At 35.0% G+C, this 24601-nt stretch overlaps 1 protein-coding gene across 1 annotated transcript in view; it reads right to left on the bottom strand.

The window, feature by feature from the left end:
* ODAD2 (outer dynein arm docking complex subunit 2) overlaps nucleotides 1-24601 on the bottom strand; it is a 77898-nt gene that overhangs the window by 14715 nt on the left and 38582 nt on the right. Inside the window, exons 16-18 of the mRNA XM_088534015.1 lie at nucleotides 17354-17468; nucleotides 5473-5661; nucleotides 4672-4893 (exon numbers count right to left, since the gene is read on the bottom strand). Coding sequence (XP_088390141.1) covers nucleotides 4672-4893; nucleotides 5473-5661; nucleotides 17354-17468 — 526 coding nt within the window. The remainder of the gene's footprint in view (nucleotides 1-4671; nucleotides 4894-5472; nucleotides 5662-17353; nucleotides 17469-24601) is intronic.

The raw sequence follows: 24601 nt of genomic DNA, 5'->3' as shown, positions 1-24601 counted from the left end.
GCTCTTACTTTATAAAAATGTGTTTACTTTATAAGAATGTGTATCAGAAAAGAAATTAGATAGGGCTTTTCAGTCTACCAAGCAACAGTATCATACATGTAATGGCACAAGATAAAGCTAGACAAGTTCAGGCTACAAATAAGGTGCAAATGTTTTTATGAGGAAGGTATTTAGCTACTGGAACAAGTTATCATGGCTCTAGACGATTTTCCATCACTGGAATTTTTTAAGTAAATAGTCCGTGTTTTTCTAAAAGATATACTATATTCCAAGCAGAAACAAATTGAAGCAATGTCTAAGCTCTGTATGAGCTTGGCTGGTCAGACTACATAATCACAACAATCCCTTCTAGCATTACAATGTATGAATCCATGACTATCTAAAATGAGAATAGTGCCTCATTTACAAGCCTATGGTCTTATTTAGGCTTTTTAAATATTGGCACAACATTACCTTTCTTCCAGTGCTTCAACTTCCCCTGTACTGCAATACTAGTTGACAGTCAGGATTTAGGAGGATATTAATTTAAATTTAGCTGTCTAAAAGTTACCTGTTGAGTCTGAACTAATTATCTAGGTCCTTTCCTATACTCAGTGGAGGAAGATAGGCTCCTTCCACCAGATTCCATTCAGATGTTTTTGACACTTACTTGCAGCTAGTGTAAATCTACAGCTGCTTCTCTTTCCTCGTTGACCACAGAAGGTGCCTTAGTTTAGACGACTATGAACTATACACCTAAAAGTGGCTAAGTTGGAAAGGAATTCATCCTTAATGTTCCAAAGATTTTTTTTTCAAAACCCTGTATTCATGTTAGTTAGATCCACTAATTTAAAACATCTGTCTTTACTATAACAGGTACCTGTTACTGCTGGGCAGATAGTATTTCACTACCATCATATCATATCACTAACAAGTAAAATATTTTTTAATAGCTCTAATTGAACAATTATTCAGAATTCTGTCTTTCCCATTTAATGGACAGGACTGTATAGGCATCTGTATAGGATCTTTCTTCTTTCCTGCCTCAGGGTGGGATTTGCCCCTCTCAGCATAGATATCTACAGCGTAGATGTGTAGATGAAAATTGTGAACCTGGACTTCCATTATAACCAAAAGACACCATGTAAGACTGTCAGTAGAGAACGGGGTGCCTTATTTTAGTGTAAATTAGGACAGAAGAACCGCAATAGAGAATCTATTTCTCATCCCTGACTATTAAAGGAATTTGAATGATTACTTCAGAGAGAGATGTCTACAGTGTAGACATTATAAGTTGAATGCTTTTATTTTATTTTATTGACATATCCTGCTTTTGGGTGATTATTTTTCCTTCTTTTCCTCTTACTTTTTTCATGACTTCAATAATCTCCTGAGAAGTCTCATTAGCCTCTTCATGACAGACCGTGCTCATCTCAGCTTTCAAAGAAGCCAACCAAAAGTCCTAGGTGGACTCACAGAAAAAAATATAGGATTTTATCCTACTCTATACACCCTGATTTCAGTAGGAGTCTGAATGGAAAACAGTTTTCTTAAAGAGCTGGATAGATCCGTTCTTACAGGTTTACAGCTATTTAGCAAGTTTGATTGTGCACTGGTTGACATTTTTTTTGGTATGAATGGATGGTATGGATGGCAGGTTTGATTTTGTGTTTATGAAAATACACTCTTGACAAACTTCCATTATTTTTGCTTTTTGTGGGACTGGTTAACAGTCAATCCTTACGGTAAATTAATGGCTTTCAAGGTTATTTCCTTCCTACTGCCTGTAAACAAACTGTGCAGTAAGGAATCTTGATGTTCCTCCTCCCAGGTATGAATTTGGATCACAGTCACCTCTTGGCTATGAAAAGACTCCAGCCTACCAACCTGAACAGTTTATGGCATGAATCAACAGTGGGGCCTTTTGATATTAGAGATGATTTCATTGGTATTCTGAATGACTTTTAAAAATCTATCCCAATACTTTCTCAAAATGTGATATTTAGCAAGAATGAAGACAAATTCTACATTCTTCATGGCAAAGTGCGCTAACAGGTGATTTAGTTTTATTGCCCTTCTTTGACATCTTAATTATTGATCAGTTTTGGTTGTATTTTTAAACACTCAGAACCAGTCTTTTCAGGAGCATCAGTCTTTGTTCCTCAAAAAACCTCTGAGATCTTGCAGAGGAGGATAGCTAAAGTCAATCTCCATAGAGTTTTGAAGTATCTAAAGTTGAGCAAGGTAACTTATCATTTATTTGCAGACCTAACAACTCAACTGAACTTCTCTTCATGAAACTAATATTCCATTTCTGAATGATACAGAACAGAATGCAGACATTTTATTCTACATATTGCCATAACTGTCTAAACAAAAGGGTGATAAAATCTGTCCCCCTGACATTGTTTCTTTTGAGAAACCCACTTAACTGAATATAGTGAAGAAAATTCTTTCCACATTAGGTGGAGACTAAAGGGGATGACTTCTTCTGGACACTGGGAAAGTTTATTATTATAACTGCTTTCCCTGATCAGATCTGTCAAGGCAATGGGTCAACTCCACTGCTAAACTGTAGAATATTCCTCAATTATCAAAAATGAAAAAAGGAGAAGGGTTGCAAGGATCAATCATTTTTCCACTTTTGATTGAAATCATTTGAACCATTGAATCATTCAGGTTGGAAAGGACCTCAGGAAGCTGTCTAGTCCAACTTCTGCTCAAAGCAGGGTCAACACTGAATCCAGACCATGTTACTAGTGGGTTTGTTGAGTCAGGTCTGGAAAACCCCCAAGGACAGAGATTCTAGAGCCTCTCTGGGAAACTGTTTCAGTGTTGCATTATCCTCAGAGTGTTTTTTTTTTCTTATATACAGTTGGAAGCCATCTGTCAATTTATGAACCATAGTTCATGCATATGCTTGTTCACATGATGAGAACAGGTCATTTATACCCTCATAAGTTCAGATAACTCATGAATTATGAGATGGGAGGCAATTCCACTTGTTTTTTTATGATGGACCCACTTAAAATCATGTGATCATACATTTGTACACATGTGATCTTATTTGTACATAAAAAGGAAAGTGCACGTTAGTCAAAAGGATTAGCCCAATTCCTTTAGAGGCAACAGATTTAATTCTTTATTTTGTAACTTTATGCATTATTTTACCAGTTATATTTTCTCCCTCTTAACATCTTATAGAGATTACAGAACATTATGAATATATTTTTTAAAAAAACTCATATTTTGCTGCAAACTCTGTTTTTCTTTAAGAGTAAATAAATGCCTTTAATTAGTCTACATATTTTAACTAGGCCTGAGGACTAAGAATGAACCTACACCCATCTGGAATTATTACAAAAGTATATCATCAAGATTGTTTTCATGCAATACTTTTAGTGTGTTACAGCTTATAAACCTGTATAAGGACCTGTATAATGAAGTGAATGAAAATAATAGGTCACAGAAAGGCAGACAATAGAAAAAACAGGAGGACACATTGTGGATTGTGTCAGTGGAATGGAAAAATAAGCAACAATAGAAGTCACCAGACACTAAAGTTTGAAAATGAGCTGTAGCAGAGTATACATTTCCCTGTGCTATGTAGCTAGGATACTGCAACTGTAATGGGAAGAGGCTACTGAAAGCAGAAAGAGTAGCTTAGGTTTGAGTCAGTCCAAGTACTGGCTTTTCAACTGAGTCTTTAAACATTGCGACCAGCTGAGTCTTTTTAACCAGACTATAGCCAACTATAGATACAGGTTTTTTTAATCAGACTTTTACCAACCATACATATAGGTATGATCATGCAAGACCATTAGGCTGTGCCAGAATTGAAACTAATCATAAGAAAATGTACTATCATTATTGTTGACAAATTTAACATTAACTTCTCAAATTTAACATTAACAATAATACTGCATCATAATTTAACTCTTTTTTTCAATACATTTATCTACATGTTACAGAAAAACCTGCAAACAGCAAACCTTTCAGGAATTTTATTAAAATTGACAATTCTTACAATCTCCATCTCTAAGATTGTAATCCTTATGCCTCCTATGCCAATGAAATAACTCTACTGGCTTCAATTTCTGAGATAAAACTTAACTGGAAAAGTCTTTCTGAGAGAAAATTCTTACTAGAGAAAAGTCTCTGGGGAATGTGGCTCATACTTAATTCTTAAAATAAAATTCTTTATAAGTGAATACAGAATGCACTGAAACAAGTCCAGGTGAACTAAGCTTTTGTATTATTCTACCTTAATTTGGCCCTTAGAGTATCTTATAACTAGATACAGTTGCACTGAACTCTTAGGTGGCTTTCTGCCATACCAGGTAACTTCCATTAAGATGACTCAACTTCTTTTGCAAAAGCCACTTGAAAATGATAAAATGCTGATTACCAACCTAAGTAAGACTCAGGTAAAGCATTCTAGAGGTGAATGTCAATATCATATGTCTATATTTTAATAATCATTTAGCTGTGAGATCTTTAGAACTGAAATATTCTTTCCCACTCATTGTTTAACCAAATGTTTCTAGGATAAATTTCAGAAAATTCAAGGTAGGCAGCAGTATTCTAAAATGTTTTCAAAACTATTTCAAATTATAGCACCTTTTTTTTTTTTCAACATGTCAAAACCCTTCAATGATTTGAACTCCAAAGAAAAAAAGTCTTTCACCTCACCTTCACCACTCCATTTTCATGCATGGTGATACAGTTGTTGGGATCCTCTGAAAGCTGATATAAAGCCTGAGCTGTAGCTCTGTGGACTGATGGATCATTTGATTTCAAGTAACGTACCAAAGGAGCTACAGCTTTCGTCTCTCCGAAAGTAACTCTATTGCTTCCCCACATGCAACAGTGGGAAATGGCCTCTGCTAAGTGACGTCTTAACTTGTCATTGTTCTGAAGAAGATAAAAACATAATACATAAAAAATGCAATGTGTTAAAAAATCCATAGGAAAGCAGAACTGTATTCTCAAACACCATAAGGAATCCCAATTTAACTGTAATACTATTTAAAACTAGAGAGAACTGTGAGGCATGGAGTTAGTATCCTCTTACTATTCTCTTTGTAAGAGATGCTGTGATTTTTTTTCTATATGTTTTTAAAATTATTTCAAAGGTGTTTTTAGAATGACTGGAGATTAGCATTACAATGTTACATACAGTCCCATCATTGAGACTCTCTCTGGTTCAGATTTATTGCTTGCTTAGTCCTTTGTGCTTTTTCCATAGGGCAGCTGCACCACTGAAAAGCAATATTCTGCAGTAGGGATTATGAAAATTAAGCTACTCCAAAGCAACTTTGGAGAGCTAAGGAATGCTTTCATGTCCAATATACCTACCATAGTGGAAGATTCTACAGTTATTTTTCTTGCTGCTGTAACATCTGCTGTTCATGTCCTAATCTTTTATTTGGGTGTGATGCAATTTGACATAAAAAAATTCAGACACTTAGTACATGTTTAGATGCTACTTACTGTGTTTGCTAGTTTTGACAACAGAGGGACAACTCCATGGTCTGTTATAACAGCTAAATTTTCTTCATCCTTTGCTATATTTGTAATGGCTGCACATACACTTGCCAGAACTTCTTTATTCTTTGATTTTAGCAAATTGACTATCAGTTCCAAGCCACCAACAAAGGACCGAACCATTTCTCCAGAATCCTAATTGAGAATAAAAGAATCCTTATTTTAAAATATTCAATCCCTATTTGACAAACAAATGTTAAAAAAAGGAATTGACATGACAAATATTCAAAAGACTGCAGCTTCTTCTTTGTGTGGCCATCACCAAGAATCATGGCCAATTCAGCTCTCTTGATTGACATATGTGAGTTAGGTTGTTTTACAGACAAAAATCTAGGAAGAAATTCAACATCTAAATAAATATATCTAGTGCCATTTTAGATGCCACAGAATATTGTTTCCAAATTCACGCTCTCATTCCAGAAGAGCCCCTTATCTACTGTATCTGCAGGTCTCTCTTATCTGCTGTATCATATTTGCCAGGTGCAGGTGAGTGTCTCACATGCCTCAGGATATCTAAAACTTCAGCAGAACCCCTTTTTCCTCTCCCACAGTTTCCTCTGTTTCTCATTAGATCTGACAGTGAAGACAAAGGAGGAGTAGTATTACTTTCTTATATCAATAATAAATGTGTATTTGGGAATACTTACAAATCTATACAAAAGAAGGTTACAGGAGCTGTGACAGCAAATTTGAGACAATTGTGTTGCATTTCAGAATGTACACCTCCAAACAGGTTCTAGGGGTTTGGAATGGCATCAGAGTATGAATAATCAACATAAACTATAACCAAAGGTCACAAACAGGACTCCGGAAAAGTTTAAGTATGCTTTTAGAACAGAAATATAAGTCAGAGAGCACCATTATGTTTCTGTATAAATCCATAGTGTGCCTCAGCGTTGAATAGAGCATTCTACTCCACCTTACCCATCTTAAAAAAATATAGTAAGATTAAAAAAGGTTTAGAAAATGACAGCAGGGATAATCAAAGCTGGGAACTAGCTTTGGAACTAACCAAGTAGGACATGCTATATAAAAAGGCTATAAAAATAAAGGTAGATGAGGAGGTATATCATAGAATTATATACTATATATTCTTAAGCATACACTATATATTCTTTCAGAACTGGAAGATTCCTACAGATCTCAGAATGGTCCTCCAAACCTTTCAAAGTACAACCTTCTTATGGGGAAACTAGAGATGTCCATCTTCTCAAAAGTGGCCTTCAAAAGAGAAGTCTCCCATTTGGAACTGGATGTCTCTGTATAGACTAGAGGTTTTTAGAAAACATTCTTGGCTTCAAACTACACTACTTGAAATCATCAATATCAGCCTGACATGTAGCTGTAGAGTCTTGCTGACTCTTAAAAAATAGAGTCAAGGCTTTTTCCTAAGTTCAGGATGATACAGGTCTAAAAATGAAATTATATATGTAAGAAGTTTAAGGCCACAGGTGACCAGAGAGTGCCAATAGTTACTTAGTGGGAATGCACACTGATAGAAAAATAAAACTGTGTAGAAAACTATTTAGTTCTTTTATAAAGTTTGCAGATACAGCGATTTTTTGACAAGCATTTCCTTCCTATAGCAGCAGCTGCCAAATATACTAGGCTGCGAGGAAAGGAAGAAAGGAAAAGCTTACGTCTCTTGCTGGGATGAGAGACATACCCTGTACGTAACTCTGCACAGTGTTGGATTTTGCCAGATGAGATGGGTAGAGTCCAGAAACTCTGACAAGGCTGAATGACAATGACACATTTGCAGTATAGGCAAAGGACACAGCTCCAAGGACAGATCCGGTTTATTAGTTCTAGGAAAGCTCTTCAGTCACCCTGTGATTGGGCTGGGGTGATGTGGAATCTATCAGCACCAGGGAAGTGTTCTTTCCAAAGGAAATGTTACAAGGTTTCAGGTTAGAGAATAGATCAGAATCAGAATAGATCAGTTTCTATATCAGACGGTGACATCAGATGACCTGGTGTCTAACTGCTACTGCAGTCACAAGGGGGTTAACTAGTCAAATGGTCAGCAGTAACTCTAAGAAGAAATTAGCCTGTGCACTTCAGTAATAAAAAAAGTAGAGGTAGAAAGAAAGGTCTGCCATTGGAATTGCGTTTGTATGTTCACCTCAACAGGCCACTAGGAGAATTTTGGATAAAAATTACCAGATACTGTCTTGAAACCCTTTTGAGCTGAAAGGTTTTAGGAATTTATGGAAGTGCAGACATGGAAAGTACGAACTTTCCTAGGGCTAGGGAGTGACCTTGAGATGGAGAATGGTTTTGATTGTATTTCTTTCTTTTGGGGGCTGATTTACGAGCAGAGGAGTGCTCCAATTGTATTGTGTTAGTTTTGCAGAGCCAATGCATCAAATCACTCAAGGAGCTGGTAAATAAAAATTCCAGAAGATCCTGCACTCCCTTTTTGAAGTTATGGGACTAAATGCCAAACAGAATATTGAGCTGTGATGTTTCCTTATGCAAAAGCAGTGGGTATGCTCATCAGGAACATAATATTTTCTGCCACAGGCAGGACAATTCTTGAGGCTGGGAGGGAGAGGTTGCTGCCATACAGTTTGAGGGTCAAAAGAAGCCACCACAGCCTGTGGAAAAGGACAGAGCCCAAGAGCAAACTTTAGGCTGAAGTCCTAAATATAACCGAATGAATAAATAACAAATACAGACATTAAAAGAGAATCTAAATGTTTATGCAAAAGAAACATAGGATTATGTTTCTTATAACCCTAAATAGAGCTATGACCCAAAAGATAAGCTCAGAGGAATAGAGAAGGAAGGGCAACATTCTGCCAACTCTATTACCAGGTGAACCACACAGAAAGGGAGTTGGACTTAAAGCAAATTTCCCATGGATATTTTTTGGGGAGGGGAAAAAAAAAAAGCTGCTCTGACTGTCATTGCTAATGAAGGTATAAATAGACTATTACTTGAATAAAAGCAATATTTCTTGATAGGGATTTTCACTTCCCACTTGAAATTTTTAATCTGCTCCATTGGCACTAGATGATGGGTCACAGAGGAAAACAGCAAAAATTCTCTATGAATTTTTGATTTTTTTTTCTATGAAAGCTATACGGCTAAATGTTTAGATTCAGGAGAAGGAAAGGATATATGACATTTAAAATTACTTGAATTCCTTGAAACTTACTGTAGAAGTGTGACTGATGTTGTGTCTAAATTTTGGCTCAACAAATGTGAAAAGCTCTCTTCAATAGGCAAACTCTACAGTAAACCGTCTGGAATTTGAAAGGTGGCCCAGGCAGATATGCAAACGATTCTGCTTTTCTGGATGGTTCAAATACTCATGCAATTTTTCTTCGTGCTCTTGAAAGTTCTTCCATGAAGAGATAAGATAACCTGTCTCCCAATTTATGAACTGATATGTACATTTTGTATTTTCCTATCTGTGGAAATTTTGTATTTGCCTATAATCCCAAGTGATTACAGCCCTACTTGTTACATTTCTCTTCTGACAAGCTTAGATTTTCCACCTTTTGCAAAGCAGTATGTTCAAATTAAACCGATGGAATGCTATGTAAACAATCCAACAGCAAGTAAGAGAGGAGTTTCAATAATTGTCTGTGAAACCAGCCACATACAAGGACAGAACCTTCTACCAGTGATGAAAAGCAGAGGGAAACTACAGAAACCACATGTCAGGAAAGTTTCCCAAATGTGATTGTGGGTGTAGTCTGGGCTCTGAACAAGACAAAGAGCAAAGCAAAGAAGAAAAAAAAAATGAAGAATAATGAGCAGAAAGGACTGAAATGAGAATGTTAAAATTTAAATTGCTTACAAGATTTTTTGATGAGTTTTTCTTTCAAAGAAATCTAAACAACAAATGCAATCTTTTTTTTTTTTGGTATCACTTAATGAAGCAAAATATTACTTTGTACAGTAAAACTTTTTTTTTTTTTTTTTTTGCAACATATGTGTTTGTTATATACAATTGCCATTCTTTAAAGATACTTTCACAAGAAGAAATTATATGAAGTTGCGACTGTGACTGCAAAGGCCAGGAATCAACTCTTTCCATTCCTTGTCCTCTGAGTACACTTGTATTAATGATCAGATACTGACTCAAACTATAAAGCCTAAAGTAATTTCTGTGACTGAAGAAAAATCATATATAATATGTCTTTGGAAAACTCCTTTGTACTTTCTGCTTCAAATAGAAAAAAAAATAAGCTTTAAAGTCCATCTTTTAAATTAACTGACACATAACTATTTTGTGAGACTAAGCACCCAAAGCATTTGCCATTTCCATATATTAATGTGTGAAGCTTTAATGCTTACTCATACTCCTTCAGTCCTGCTGCAGAAATGCAAATAGCATTTCAGGGTCTTGGCCATGCAATTAGTTTGCTATTGGGGTATAACAGAATTCTGGTATCGAATGCAGAGTGGATAATGTTGCATTTCAAGCCTAAGACTAAACCACTACAATCATAATGTAGCACTTACATACAACAAAACAACAATCTATTAATCTAGGCACTTAATATACATATGAACATATACAACAATAGACTTCCAATGGTAAGTTTTTATCCTCGGAAAGTATGATGAAAATTATTTCAAAGCTGGATTCAAAGGAGGAGTTTGCAATTTCAAACAGTAAAAACAAGTACCTGGCATAGAAGGTGAGGACTACAAGATTACCTACTATGCCTACTATAAAAGCTGCATCCTGCTACTCTAATTATGATATTTTCATCTTGTTGAACTTCATAACTATTAAAGAAAAAGTAGTTAACATTCCCTTCCTTTTTAAACTTAAAAAAGCAGCTGATTCTTGGCTTTTCATAAGAGCAGAAATACCATGAGATAGATCAGCTTTACACTTCTTTTTTTTAATTAGGAGCAGAGAGCATATTTGCAGAAAAGGCAGATTTGGAAAAATCATTTGATCTTTGCAGTATTTACACAAGGAGAACATTTGGGATTTTTGAGTTCTCCTTTTCATCATATTATATGTATTTTTGTGGTCATTTTCATTAAGTAAATAAAATTCATCAGCCTTAAGTTGAGACATACAGTTCTTGTACAGGAACTCCAGAATTCTTTTGTAACTGGATTCTTTTCCTATTCCTTCCAAAGCGAAGGCTGATTTTCTTATTTGAAAGACTTAGAACTAAATGCTGTATTATGAAAAAACATTGTATTTACCTTTAAAAATACTCTGTTCTAAAGATAAAAGTTTCTCCATTAAAAACAGGTAGCATTTTACTCTTAGAACATCTTAAAAAGCTTAAGATGTCACAGGTAATTTGTCAAATCCAACTGTTTTTGCCCAAAAATGTGATGCTATGGCTGTGCAAATAAACTCTAATTATCAAGAATCATCTTTAAGCTACCTTTACTTTAATGAAGCAATCCATCCATTTCCATTTCCACTGCATGACTTAGAGAAGTACAACCAAATTTAAAATACAAAATAAAGAAATGCAATAGGTAAAGTTCTATATTATAGCTGTTCAGTGAAAAAATGAAAAAAAAAACTATTTATATATGGAAGTTACTATACATTTTTCATATGACACAATCTAGTGTTATTATTCATTCAAATTATTTTATATTTAACGGCAAAATTTATTCCTGTCTATACAGCTGTGGAGATTTCCAGTGTAGCAGAACTGGTGAAGGGTAAGACCAGTTTATAACATTTCACGTCTCTGCCTCTGTACAGTGTGTTGGGGCAAGGAAAGGCTGGATACGAGTGACAACCAGGATTGGATTTTCCTGTCCTACTCACCTCACAGAAGCAGCTACAGATAGAGGAGGCTTAGTGTTATATTAGCAGCTATAAAATGGCTCCAGGGCTGCTATGCAGTTTGGAAGAAACAAATTGCTTTCTCCTGGGTTTCTCCAGACAGCTGATCATCACACATCACACATACTTGGCAAGAGTTGTGCTACTGATAGTCTCAAGAAACAAAAGTCCATTAGCCAGCTGTAGAGCTCAAGACAGCATGTGATGCATGTTCTCAAGTAGATGATGGAAAAAAAAAAAGCCTTCACATTTGCTAGTGCAACTGCAAGTCGTCCTTTTGGTTTTTGTTATCTTGCTTTTCTTTTTCTATCCCATCTTCCTACTCATCCCCCTCACTTAAGTTCACTCCTGAGTGAATGCCAAGCTCTATTTTTTTTCCACAGAAACAGGGAAAACAGTAGCATCAGGGTCCTTTGAGGCCACAGTAGAGAATTGTATGAAACTGTTGTTTTGCACTGTCTTGAAAAACATTATAATAACAGAAATATGAAACACAGATAACACAGAACATAAATCCAAAAAAATGTTTAAGCAAACTTCATAAAATTATTGACGTTTTATCAGACAGCTAACACTACTTCATAGTTCAGCATTGCAGAGATGCAAGACAGCAATTTTCTCAGAACAGCCTAGCTAGATAATCAATGCGGTAACAACACAAAATAATAAATTATTACAATTATTGGCTTTGTCTTTTCAACTCTGGCAAGTTTCCATGAACTAGAGAGCTCTATTTGTGGAGGCAATCATATCATATTGTACCAGTTTTAATTGCAGACCACTGGGAATTTGAACAAGCATGAAGTATAAAATATGTTATAGTTCAATCAAAAGCTTCTGGTCCAGATAAATGATTGCTTGAAATTTTCTGGTTTATATTATACGATAGATCAGATACAATGATCTCAGTGCTCTTTTCTGGTCTTGGAATCTATGAAAATCCCATGTGGTAAATGAGAGGGCAAAGACAGAATGATTGGAGATGGACAAGAAGAAAAACAAAGAAGAGATGAAAATGAAAAAAATGTGAGGAAGATGGGATTTAAATTTTTTACAGATTTTTATATCCAATTAGAAAGTCTAATTTAAAAGTACAGAAGCAACATGACAAGTTGTTGACTAGTATGTGTAGTTATTATAAATTAAGTTAAAAGAAAAGCTGCTCAAATATTTTCCAGTGGAACAGTATTCCATCAAAAAATGCTGATGGAACAGAACCAAAACCTTCCATAAGAACATGACGGCTCCTTGAAAAGTTTTGACAGAAACCAGGCAGAAAGACAGGTTAAATTGCCAACGTGCCTCTTCATCTTTTCTCCTGTCAGCCAGACAGCTGGTTAGTAGCTTGCCAGGCTACTTGGCTTCTGGTGGGAAGAAGGGAGACATGGGCTATGAGGGAGAGGGAGACGTGGGCTATGCTCTAGTCTCTCCTTCCCAGCTTTCTGGCTCTGTGTTTTGATGCAAACTGGGCATCAATGGTAGGTTTCAGGAGCAATTTATGGTTGTCCATTCAGGATCTCTCGGAGAACAAGTCTACAGGAGCTGAAACTGCCCAGGATAGCTGATTCATTGAGCTTCTAGGCCGCCTGTGCCAAGAATCATCAAACAGGCTGGCACACAGGACAGGCAGCTACCAATTCCCTGAGCCAGCTCTGATGTCTTGGGCTTCCTAATTGTCCAGAGAACAGGGTGCTCTGGAAGTCCTTAAGGGCAAGCCAAAAACTCCTTTAAGATCTCTTACAGTAGATTTTTTCAAAGTTCAGTTTGTAATAAAAGCTTACAAATTTGGAAAATGGACATACAGATATGAGCTCAAATACAGAGAAGCATGAATGATGTTAGAAAACAAGGATAATGTTTAGAGAAAACAAGTAGGAAAATGGAAAGAGAGCAGTAAGAGCATTAAGTTTAAACTGCCAGTGTTTCTGTATATAAAAGCAAGAAGCATAGCAAGGAAAACAAAGACAGTGCAGAGTGCTGTACATACTCAAGCATGGAATTTTGACATCATAGGCTTAACCAAAGAATGGTATATAAACAAAAATGTATCAGTGCTATTTAAATATAATTTATAAAATATCAAAACAAAATAAGCAAGAATGTGCATTGAGGGAACTACTGATCTTTATATACTACATTTTTAATTATTAAAATGTGTAAACAAAGCATTTTAATTCTTTTAAAACAACTGGTTATAATTTAATTATTTGTTAAATATCTGAAGATTTTCCAAGTTCAACTACCTTTATCTACTACTTTTAAATAGAAAGGCTAAACCACTTAAACCTGTTTTAGTTTTGGTTCTGATATTTTTGGGCCAATATGGACATTCTCTTTCCCCATATATAGGAGACACACAGACATCTTTACATGGCTGACTATTCATCATGCCTATGAAATTCCAGTCCAGAACTGAAAGGGATGCAACAAAGTTGGAAAAAAAGTCCAAACTTCTTTTATCACAGAGGTGTGAGGTGTCGTTTTACAAGCAGACAATAAGAAAATAGAATAAGTACCTTTCCCTCTTTCTCCCTCAAGTCCCCAATCCCAGACTGTTTACTTAAGTTAGTTTGACAGACTTCATACACAATGAGCTTCCTTGATTTTTTTAGGAAAGCTTTTACAGTTGTAGCAATAACAAAGGTTAAAATTGAAACATCTGAAAGCTGATATGTAAGCACAGACAAAAGATAGAGGAAAGATGTGGGCCTGACATTACCATTCCTATTCAAATGCTTGTTCCAAAATTCTACTGAACAAAGAAAGGAGAATAACCTCTGCTATATGTGTGTGTGTATATATATATTAATTTCAAGACATGCTATTTAGAAGTTACTCTCTGAGGAAGTAGATATTTTAATAGAAACTCAGGTTGGCAGCACCCTTGTTACTGGCATGATGCCTTTGGATGAAATTTATAATAATCCAAATAACATCGTTGTAGTTTCTCTAAATTCGTGTTTGGACTGATGTACACTGGGATAACTACAAATACTGCTTTTCAAAGTAGCATCATAACCAAATGTTGCTGTTCCAACATCAACAGAGTTCAAGAGACTTTTCTTAGCAATTTTTCACAATCCTGTGTGTTTCTTGGAGAATTTCTTGGACAGTGCACTAATACTTTGCTCTTACCAATGTGCCTGCAGTAGTAACTTTTTCTTTTGGAAGTAAGAAATTAATTAGTAGGAATCTGCTTCTATTAAGTTAATTATTGTTTAAGTAATGCTTTTCTTTTTTTTGTTGTTTTATATTTTAGAGAGATGCATAAATTATTTTTTCCAGAATCATGGTATATTTGTCTAAGGTTCACAAGCAGCACTGACAGGTGTTGTGCAAATTTTCCTAGGACATTTCTACCACTCAAATTATATCACTGCCAATCTGTAAGATTTTTGTTCTACAAATAGTCTTTAGACTAAAAATTACTTAGAACTGACTCTGGTAAATGGAAGTGATGACTGACATCAAACTGATATTTTGTCTGTTGGAGCTGAAACAGTCTATACACAAGACTATGCAATCTACCTTCTCTATTGAAGAAGTTTTAAATCTGACATGAACCAAATATCATTAACCTAAATCATAGTGATGCTCTAAGCAGTACATTCTTCTCCAATTCTACAATTCTGTTTATGAGACATATTCCAGATACAATAATGTAATCCCTGTCATACATAATCCAGGATTAAGGACACTTAGAATCTATACCTTCCTTGCTATTAACTTCCCATCTGAAAATGGACAAATTAATTAGACCCAAAAGTTCACAAGTGGCCTGCACCTACATTTCAGAATTGAGGCCTTGGCCTTTTGTGGCTTATATATCTCTGACTGTAAAACAGAACTGGCAGAATTCCCCATTTTAAGAAGATACAGTGAGAATACATGAGAGAGGCTCCTGTGCTCACATACAATGACCGTAAGAGCCAGAGGCATAGATTTGCTCCATCATAAATATCATGGAAAACAACCTTTACTTTGTATGTACAGAAAGTGTTTGTGTGGGAGAAAGAAGTTGTACAACACTGTCATAAAAATTTGTTTCTAATACTGGTAACAAGTTCTGCTTCATTTGCCAAATTCTGCACTACAGCTTCTCCAAAACAAAATCAAAAAAAGGAGCAGAATCCAATCTCAAAGCTATTTGAAACATGGTTTGTAGCCTCAAATACAGTCTTGGAAAAGACCAAATGTACATAATCCCTTTAAAACTGTACTGTTATCACTGACATCAAACGTAGTACTGCATAAACTGAATTATGCTTCTTGAAAAATCGTGTAAATAGTTAAATATTTTTAACTGTGAATAAAAAATCTAAATTGTGCTAACATAGATAGTTCCTGCATATTCACTGTCTAGAATTATTTATTTATACATCTCTCTCTCATTCAGTGCTGCAGGAAAGGGGATTGGTAGGTTTGTGTCAGTGTGCCACTCTGCCTCAGCCTCATACAAAGCACTCATTGTGGGGTCACCGATTAGCATGTGGGCAGGCAGCCATGAGAGATGAAAGGGGACAGATACACTGAGGATGTACATAGCTTAAACTCATTAAGTAGCCAAGGGGAAAAAAAAAAAAAAAAAAAAAAAAAATCCCTGTAGCCTATGATTTCACTAGCGGTCCCCTACTGCAAAAACTTCTGAGAAAGGTTCTTAAAGTGGGAATTCCGGTAAAGCAGATCTCTGTCCTGCCACAACTGCTCAGGCATAATAAGTATTGCCTCATTCCTGAGAGATAATGTGACACTGTAACATTTAACTATAGAAATATCATTAGAGAGGAAGGCAGGTGTGGCCATATTTTGACAGAAGAGGCATGTATGAACCACATCAATAGATAATAGGACTTTTATATAAGGTTCTATTTTCAGAATAAAAAGATGTAAAAATAATTTGGAATAACTGTCATGTTTGAAAAATGGCAAGGAAACTGATGTGGTAGGAAAGAAGTGAAGAAACAGAAAAGTGAAAAAGCTTTTAATGTCTAAAAATCAAAAGCAAATATTCTTTCAATAACATAATAAATATGTACATCTATCTATATAATCCACATCAACATAAATTAATAGCAACCATATAGTGTTCAATCCCAAACAGGAAACATTGCTTGCAAGGATGCTAAGGATACCTAGCACTTCTAAGGTGCTCTAACTTTTTAGAGGTTCTGATTCTCAAATGATACACAGAAGGACATATACTTGTGGTAGAGAGAAAAAACAAACGTATTAAGTATGGATGCAAATTATATACTATAATGATTATATTATATATATTGTATATTGTATATTATAAACTATAAGATATTATTGCACAAGTGTTAAGGCTAAAAGTATGCTTAGTATTTTAGACAACTATTTTAGAGAGCTCGTAATGAGAAACAAATCCTTCCCCGCTTATTTTCCACAGGTCAGTGGCAGCAATTCACGAAGAAGAGTTACAGATTATACTTGCTATTTTATCTCTTTGGAAGCTGATGTGAAATAAATGAATAGCTCAGTCTTCTGTACACAGCTGAACCACACAACTGCTATTCACAAATGGCACTTTTTTTGGCAGTCTGAGCAGAGAATCTAAGGATTACATTGGCAGTGAATCTAAAATACACTCTGAACCCAAAAGATTGTCTCCAGAGAACAGCTGAAGTACTCATAGAAGAGAATTTCTACAACTACCTGTCTTGTTCATAGCCTATCTATAGAAGATCTCTGTTTGCTGCATTATCATATTAGCAATGATAAAATTATCAGATTATCAATATGCTTTATTTGGGAACAGCCTTTTTCGGTTCTGACAAGTTACAAAAATACTTTTTCCAAATAAAATAAGCAGTGTGAAGACAAAACAGAATGCTATAATGAACAATCGATTGAAGCCTCCTGTTCTGTTAAAAAACAAATACATCAATTATTTGAAGCAGTCAAAGAACGAACCAGAGAAACTGTAAGCAGAAAATGTGACAGTATTGTTGAAAGTCAAACAAACTTAATAATTACATGCAAGTATATAAGAAAAATATTATTTTAAATATTTCTCACCTTAGCATTTTCAATGCAAGGACAAATAGCCCAAGCTGCACTTGCTTGAACATCTGGATTAGGATTTTTCAGCAATGACCATAACAAACGAACTCCATCTAGACGGTCAATTATCCTATTGAAGAAACAAACAAAAAATGATCATCAGTTATACAACAGACTGCTAAATTCATCCTATAATCTGTTTGCAAGAGTTTTAGAAGTATTGGTATGATTTTCTTTAACATACTCCTTTGCTTCATGTAAGTGATTGTGTCTTACTGTCGGCTAATTACCATCATCATTTTCTGTAAGCACTGCTTACTATGACAGGTTGCTGTGAACAATTGATGTAAAAACAAAATATGTTTTCTAACTAAATTTCATAAATGCTGTTTATTTTTATCAGTATTGTGATTTAAAATGCTTATAAAAGATAAAGTAAGCTACATTATAACCACGATTCATGTAAAGCTAAAAACAAGCATGTGACTTTTTAACGAGCTGCATGCAAAGTGAAATCTGAACTCAAGCATACTGGCTTCTTTCATATAGCAACAAATACTTTCCAAAACAAATATTTATGCCCAAAACTATGTACTTAACTTTTTACTCAGACTATGTTTAATGTATTTACCTTACTGTATGACATATTTTAAAGTTCTATGTTTCTAATCTAGCATTAGGAATTAAAATGGTTACACCACAGTGCATCCTTTGTTGGGTCTGAAGAACGTGCAACTTGTTTCCCATGTGTTCCTTACCAACAAGGCTAACATTGAATACTGTGTTATAATTACTTAAACACACTGTAATCAAAGTACTTCATGACTGACTGAAAAATGAATTATCAGAATCATCTCTACACCATCTGCCTTGTGTTTACATATCAATCAGCATTGGGGATCACAACTTCACATTAGGATCCAGTGAGTACTTTAAATGGAAAGGAAGGCCAAACAAAACTTAATATCTTTTACAAACATTTTATTCTCCAAAAAGGTATGTTAAACTCAAAGCAGATGAACTGAAGATAAAGAAAAAAGTATACCTTGATTTGCTAAAATCAGGAGTTTAATTGCATAGCTATTCCACATCTTTATACTGTAAATGCAGCATGAGAAATAAAATACAGATTACTCACCAAAAAAATCACATGAAGTATCTCATTTGCATTCACTACCTATAAGTTTGCAAAGACTTTTTAAAACTAACTACAAAATCAGCTCTGTATGTAATCTTGCCATGATTTGAAGCAGAAAAAAAAAGGAGCATGAACTCTGCCTAAAATACTTTTATGCAATTTTGTATAACTTTCATGAAAATTGGTTGAAGAGTTATGTTTTCAAAACAATAACCATAGCTTTGTGCAAAAAGGTAAGCTGAAACACGATAATTTTATCAAGGTTTAGTAATTTTAACACAACTTGTTTGACTTGATCAGATGCAAGAAGATTATTGTTCAAAAGACTCAGAAATCCTATCATAACAAAACATATCAGCATGATCACGTACTAAGCAATTACACTTATATATCCACATAGTAAGGATAAGTCAAGGAATACAAGCTTTTAAATCTCTCCAAGGCCCCAAAGCTTTTCAGCAATTATTTTATTATTTTCTTGGCATTCCTGAAAGCACAAGGAATTTCTTTTTCCTTGTACTAGACTTAATTAATAAAGGTTCCACGAGTCTTCCTTCCAGTCAAGCAGAGCACTGACTATTAGCAACATGAGGTATTCTCAAGAGGGGGTAAATACAAATGACCTAACTCCAACCAGTACATAAAAATCAAGAGATAGAAGCCAAACACTGAGCTCAGATTTTTCCAACATGCTAAAGAAAATAATCTCTAGGCTGATTCACCTTTCCTTGTATTTTTTTCAAAGCTTCTTTTCAATTTAAAGTTTACTTTGATTTTCTTTTCAATTTTCTTTTCTTTTCTTTAGCTTCTCAAGCTGTACTCTCTTCATGGTAGAGTTTGCTTTCTAAATAAAAGTTTTGCCTTTTGTTTCAAGACCATAATGAGGTTAAGACCCAACTGGATATCTCAGAATATCTGTAAGTGCAGATCTCAATCCATTCAACATGTGCAAAAACAAACAAAAAATTTAAAGATTGAGCAAATCAATCTTTAAATTACACTGTTCATTACTGATTACTTCCTCCTCTCAGTTACAGTAGATTAACCCAAAGGAGAAGAACTCCAAAAACTAAATGATTCTCTTTGTTTCTCATACTGGAAGAGTTGAGGTTATTTAATCACCATATAAGCACAAACTGTTTTATTTTCATTTTGCTGAGAAAATATATTTGCCAATTATTAAAGAAAGTATTGGTAAACAAGTGACTAAATCCCTTCTCAGTTCAACCTTTTATCTCCTTTAGTTTCACTGCATAACATAGGACATGAAGAAACTGGACATCAGGGATGTTTTCTATTCAAAATAACATATCTGCAATAAAAGCAATAGAAGCACTAAAATAAATGGCCCTGAAAAGTGGTTCTCCTATAAAAGTGCTTAGACTCTAGGTTCCTTTCTCTCTATATATATTTTTAAAGTGGACAAAAATACATACTATTTTAGTTTTCTTTACAAAAAAAAAAAAAAAAAAAGGCATAGAAAGAGATGGAAAAATAGATCTTTGAAAGTCCAGCTGTGATGGCATGACTCTAAGCAATATTTCAGCTTGCTTGCATAGCTTTCATATCTAGTTTTTTTCTCAATATATACCATAATATTGTTACCAGGATGCTGTAGTAAAGCTCTCCTGTAAAATAAATACAAGCAAGAATACTTTACAATTCACTTGGCTGGCATTCAGTTCTGTATTGATTCATAGCTAGTGCATGGTTAAAGTCACTTAAAGGACACATTTTTACAATAATTAGTTTAAATTATGAAGACAAAATTAAACTATAGTTAAACCTGTTTGTTTATTGTCAACAGTTATTGAATAAAGACTTTTAATCTTATTTTCTTTAAGAACCTTCAATGTCATTGTTGTACATCTATGCAAGACCAGGGTGACAATTCTATAAGCACACACGGATTTTTTTTACATCTTAAACTAACAAAAGTGGTAATCTGAAAAAGTACATCCCTTTTGAATTCCAATGATTTAATATTGAACATTTCCAGTAGAAACGTCAACATGAATTGTTGAAACACACATGCACACACAAAGCCTAGACATCTGTTTGTCGTATCTATCATCTTTTTTGTTCAAATGTTACTTGCCAGAACTTTTCAGAAGTCTAGTCTTACTGCCTGCCAGCTTAGACCACAAATACAAATGTAAACAAACAATGCGGTACTGATTCTATACTGTGCTCACTGCTAAGATTACAGGGTTTAATCCTGGCAGAATGTAATCTTGTCTTTTTTGAAACCACAGTTTTGCATGTTTCTTGAAACTTTCACTAGTTGTTGCAGATTGCTTTGATAAGTAGTATTACATGCCAATGACTCAAACTCCATCTGCTCGGCTAAAATAATTGTACATCTTAGCTTGCAAAGATTGTAAAGCCTCAATTTTGAGTACTAGAGATGAATCCTATAGATTTTCAAATGAAAAGAGCAAAATGAAAAAATAATTAACATTAAAGAACCAGTCTTAAAAAAGAGTAACTGGGAAAAAAAGGTTTCTCAAAAGGAAAAGCCTACAAAATGATGTCTGGAAGCATCGCGGTCAGAGACGTTGCAGCAGACTGAGTTTGGGGAATAGCTACAGGCTTTCCACATAATGCTAATAAAGTTCAGTCACATAGTTATGCTGTTTAAAGAAGAGTCATCTTATTTTTTGCTTGGCATTGTCTTACAGCTGTATGATTCACTCTTTTTTACATAGGTCAAAAAAGTAATTAGGAATGATTTATTTTCTTGAAGTTGCCACAGACTAAGGGCTTGGTGCAGAAAAGCATCACTGTTAACCTTCCATTCTGTAGAAGTTAGAGTGTCAGCTGGGAACATCACAGAGATATATAAAAGACATAGAGGACATTTAGATTCATCTATGCCTCTCTACTACTCTTCTCCCTTTGTCAATGCGGGCTTCATCTGAGCAACATATGATAAATACACAATTTTTCCATCAGAAGGGAGTTCTACTATTTCCTAAGACCTTACTCCTAGGATTTGCTTTTTTGTTTGTTTTTTCACAGTCTGTGATAATATGATTTTTTTCTTTTTAATCCTATCCTCTTCATTACATACCCTTGAATCATTTCCATAAACGACATGAGTTCCCTTGTTAAGCATTTGTGCAGTTTTAGAACTAGCAATAGTGCAGATATCTACTACTGCAAATATAAGCACATTACAAAACAGAAGACTGCTCAACTGAAAGTTAGTCAGAGACTAACTGAAAGGTTAGTCTCTAAGCCACACTTTATTAAACACATGCAGATCACAAAATGTGCAAAAATGGTTGAAAAAACTCTTCCAGAGGGCAAGCTAGTCCTTGCAATTCTCCTGCTTTGTTCTGCGCTTCTATTACACACCAAAGACAAGGACAACAGAATCCAGAAGAATCACCATAATTTTTGAGTTTCTCTAGTGGCATTGGAGTAAGGCAGTAACTCCTTAATCATTGCCAGCCAAATTTGTCAGAGAAAAAATAACAGAACAACTGCTCTTCTGGAACCTGTCTGAAACCATTCCATGGAATAAATGGTCATAAAGTAAGGAAGTGATAGGGTTTCAGTCAGCTGAACCAGGAAGACCAGAAACAAAAAAGCATCAAAGTGCCTTCAGTCTTACAAGCTATCAGTAGCTTTGCATTGCTGTCCTCTCTTAGCCCATCTCCACATCCCTAAAATTGGAAATGGGCTGTGAGGAACAGAAAGCCTTATTAGAGCTCAAATTGAGTTTCTCTGGTTTATTTGAGGTTAGTTACTGATAGCTATTATCACAAATAAGCAACTGATGTTGATGCAATTCCAAAGGAAAAAAAGAAAAGGTGTAAGGCAAATAGTGGAAAGAGGCAATAGAGCTATGCACCACCTTACCATGATATTAGAGTTATTCATACATGGGAAGAAAAATTCTCTACCATCTGGGTCATTTTTAATTCTCTTAGCACTTTGGAAAGGTTAAATAAAGTAAGGACATGAATAGTAGAACTGCTTTCAGGACAAATACCTGAGCTACTTTAGCATCATGTGACACGAATATTTTGCATTGTGAGAGGTCACCAAAAAGACATACATTGAAAAGGGTTTTTTTTGGGGGGGGTTTTTTTTGGGGTTTTTTTTTTAAGATGAGGACATAAGGATTAGAAAAAAATGGCATTTTTTTTCTTTTGTTTTGGCTATCATAAAGTTGTAACAATACTTTTCTGAGTAGAAACTTCTACATGTGGAACATTAAAATAAGTTACCTTAATTATGATCCCTTATCCCCTTCTAGGGTATTGGAAGATTAAAAAAATCATACACGCAAAATGCTTCTTTATCAGAGAAATTGCAAAATCCCCTTTCCATACTTAACAGCTGAACAATAGAAATTTTGAGAGTTTTGAAATGCAACAAGATGCATCGAGAGACATCAAAACTGCAGAAGGAGCACTGCTCTGCAGTCTGAGAAGCTATGACACCATATCAAAAGGAAAAACTGTCACATTATTTCCCCCTCTATAGCTATTATTTGACTTTTCAAGCAACTTCACTGATTTCCATTCCTCTTTGTACTTAAGGAATTTAAATGCAACCTTTATTCAAATTCTAATATCAATATATTCTAATTCTAGTCAAATTCTAATATCAATACAAAGACTAATTTCTCATACTTTTCCCCCTTGTATGTAACTCATCTGTCAGGGTACAGCAATACCTTTCAAAAAGAATGGATTTTAGAATGTCTAATAGGCACACTGGTTCACTGAGGTTGCTATACCATCCCTACATATATATATATATTTATATATACATATTATATATATATATGTAGAGAGGATGTTATATATATACATACATATATAGTATAATATATATATATATTTGTAATTTTGCTTGACACAACCATTTGAATCAACTCTTTTTTTTTTGGTTTGGTTTTTGTTTTTTGGCAGCCCTACTGGGTAAAGCTAAGGGGAAAATTCTGACAGGAATGTAAGACGCAGAAGCAGGTATAAGAATGATTAGGCCAATAGATTGAGGCAAAAAGTCAACATGTACCCTCCAGAAAATGCAAAGAGGTCAGACCTCTCATGTCTCGCCATTCCTGATTTCAGCAAACATCTATGAATCCCCAGTGAAAAAAGTGTTTGTCTGCACTGCCAATGTCACTGGAGTGCTGGCAGCAACACCACTGCTGCTGCTAACAGTCTTCCATTAACTTGAGACCGTAAGAAATGGAATTAAATGTTCCAAATGCTTCATTAAATCTTTCAAATGTTCCTGCTAAGGCCTATGGTAGGCATCCCTGAGTTCACACAGATGATCTACTTTTCTGCCTCGTTTTAAAGCTACAACACAGCGCAAGGTTGTTACCAAGGCGGCAAATCTTACAATCAAAGGAAAGCATGACAAAATGAGGTTGCCCATGCAACTTTGAGTCAGACAATATGCTTGTGTCTGACACTATGATTTGCAATTGCATGATCATATCCCTGTTCTTCTCTAAAAGAACCCAGTCAGTGAATGGGATGGAAATACTATGGAGATAAGTCAGGGTTGTCTTTTCTTTTACACAGCTATGAACTTCTGTCACATCTGATGGTATTTATTGACCAAGACAAAATATTGCACTTAAAAAAAAAAAAAAATTGTCTGGGTAGCTGAATCCTGATTAGTTAACACTATTTGACTGCAGACTTTGCTATGGAGCTGTTGTGCCAAACAAGTCATTAAGCCCCAGGATAGCAGCCATAAAACTACTCTAAGCTACACCAGGACAAGCAATGGTGGAGAAACAATCAAGTCTTTGTATGCTTGGGATGTGGTCAAACCACATAGCTGTGCAGTGGAAAACCAGTGCTAGAACCAACTAAAACCATAGTTACTGTGAACAATGTCCCTCGGGTGTTCCCTCATTGTAAAGAATGCTGGATAGAGAATACGGAATACTTTCCACACAAAATATGGGCTCACCTAATATTTTTGGTTAAAAGCTTCAGAAAATGTTTACAGAAAGAGCATGAGCCCCCTCAGTACTTTCCAACAAGACAACACATTGTTTTAGTCCCAGATTCTGTATTTGGCACAAAGCAAAATTGTACACTGTCCCTTATCTCTTTGGTGACTACTTAAAAAATCTGGATGAGGCT

Source organism: Tinamus guttatus, unplaced genomic scaffold, assembly GCF_059628265.1.
Source record: "Tinamus guttatus ecotype Peru unplaced genomic scaffold, ASM5962826v1 Tinamus_guttatus_pri_ptg000530l, whole genome shotgun sequence".
NCBI classification, from domain to species: Eukaryota; Metazoa; Chordata; class Aves; order Tinamiformes; family Tinamidae; genus Tinamus; species Tinamus guttatus.
The sequence above is the reverse complement of the archived record's forward strand: the minus strand, read 5'-3'. Positions and strand labels throughout refer to the sequence as shown.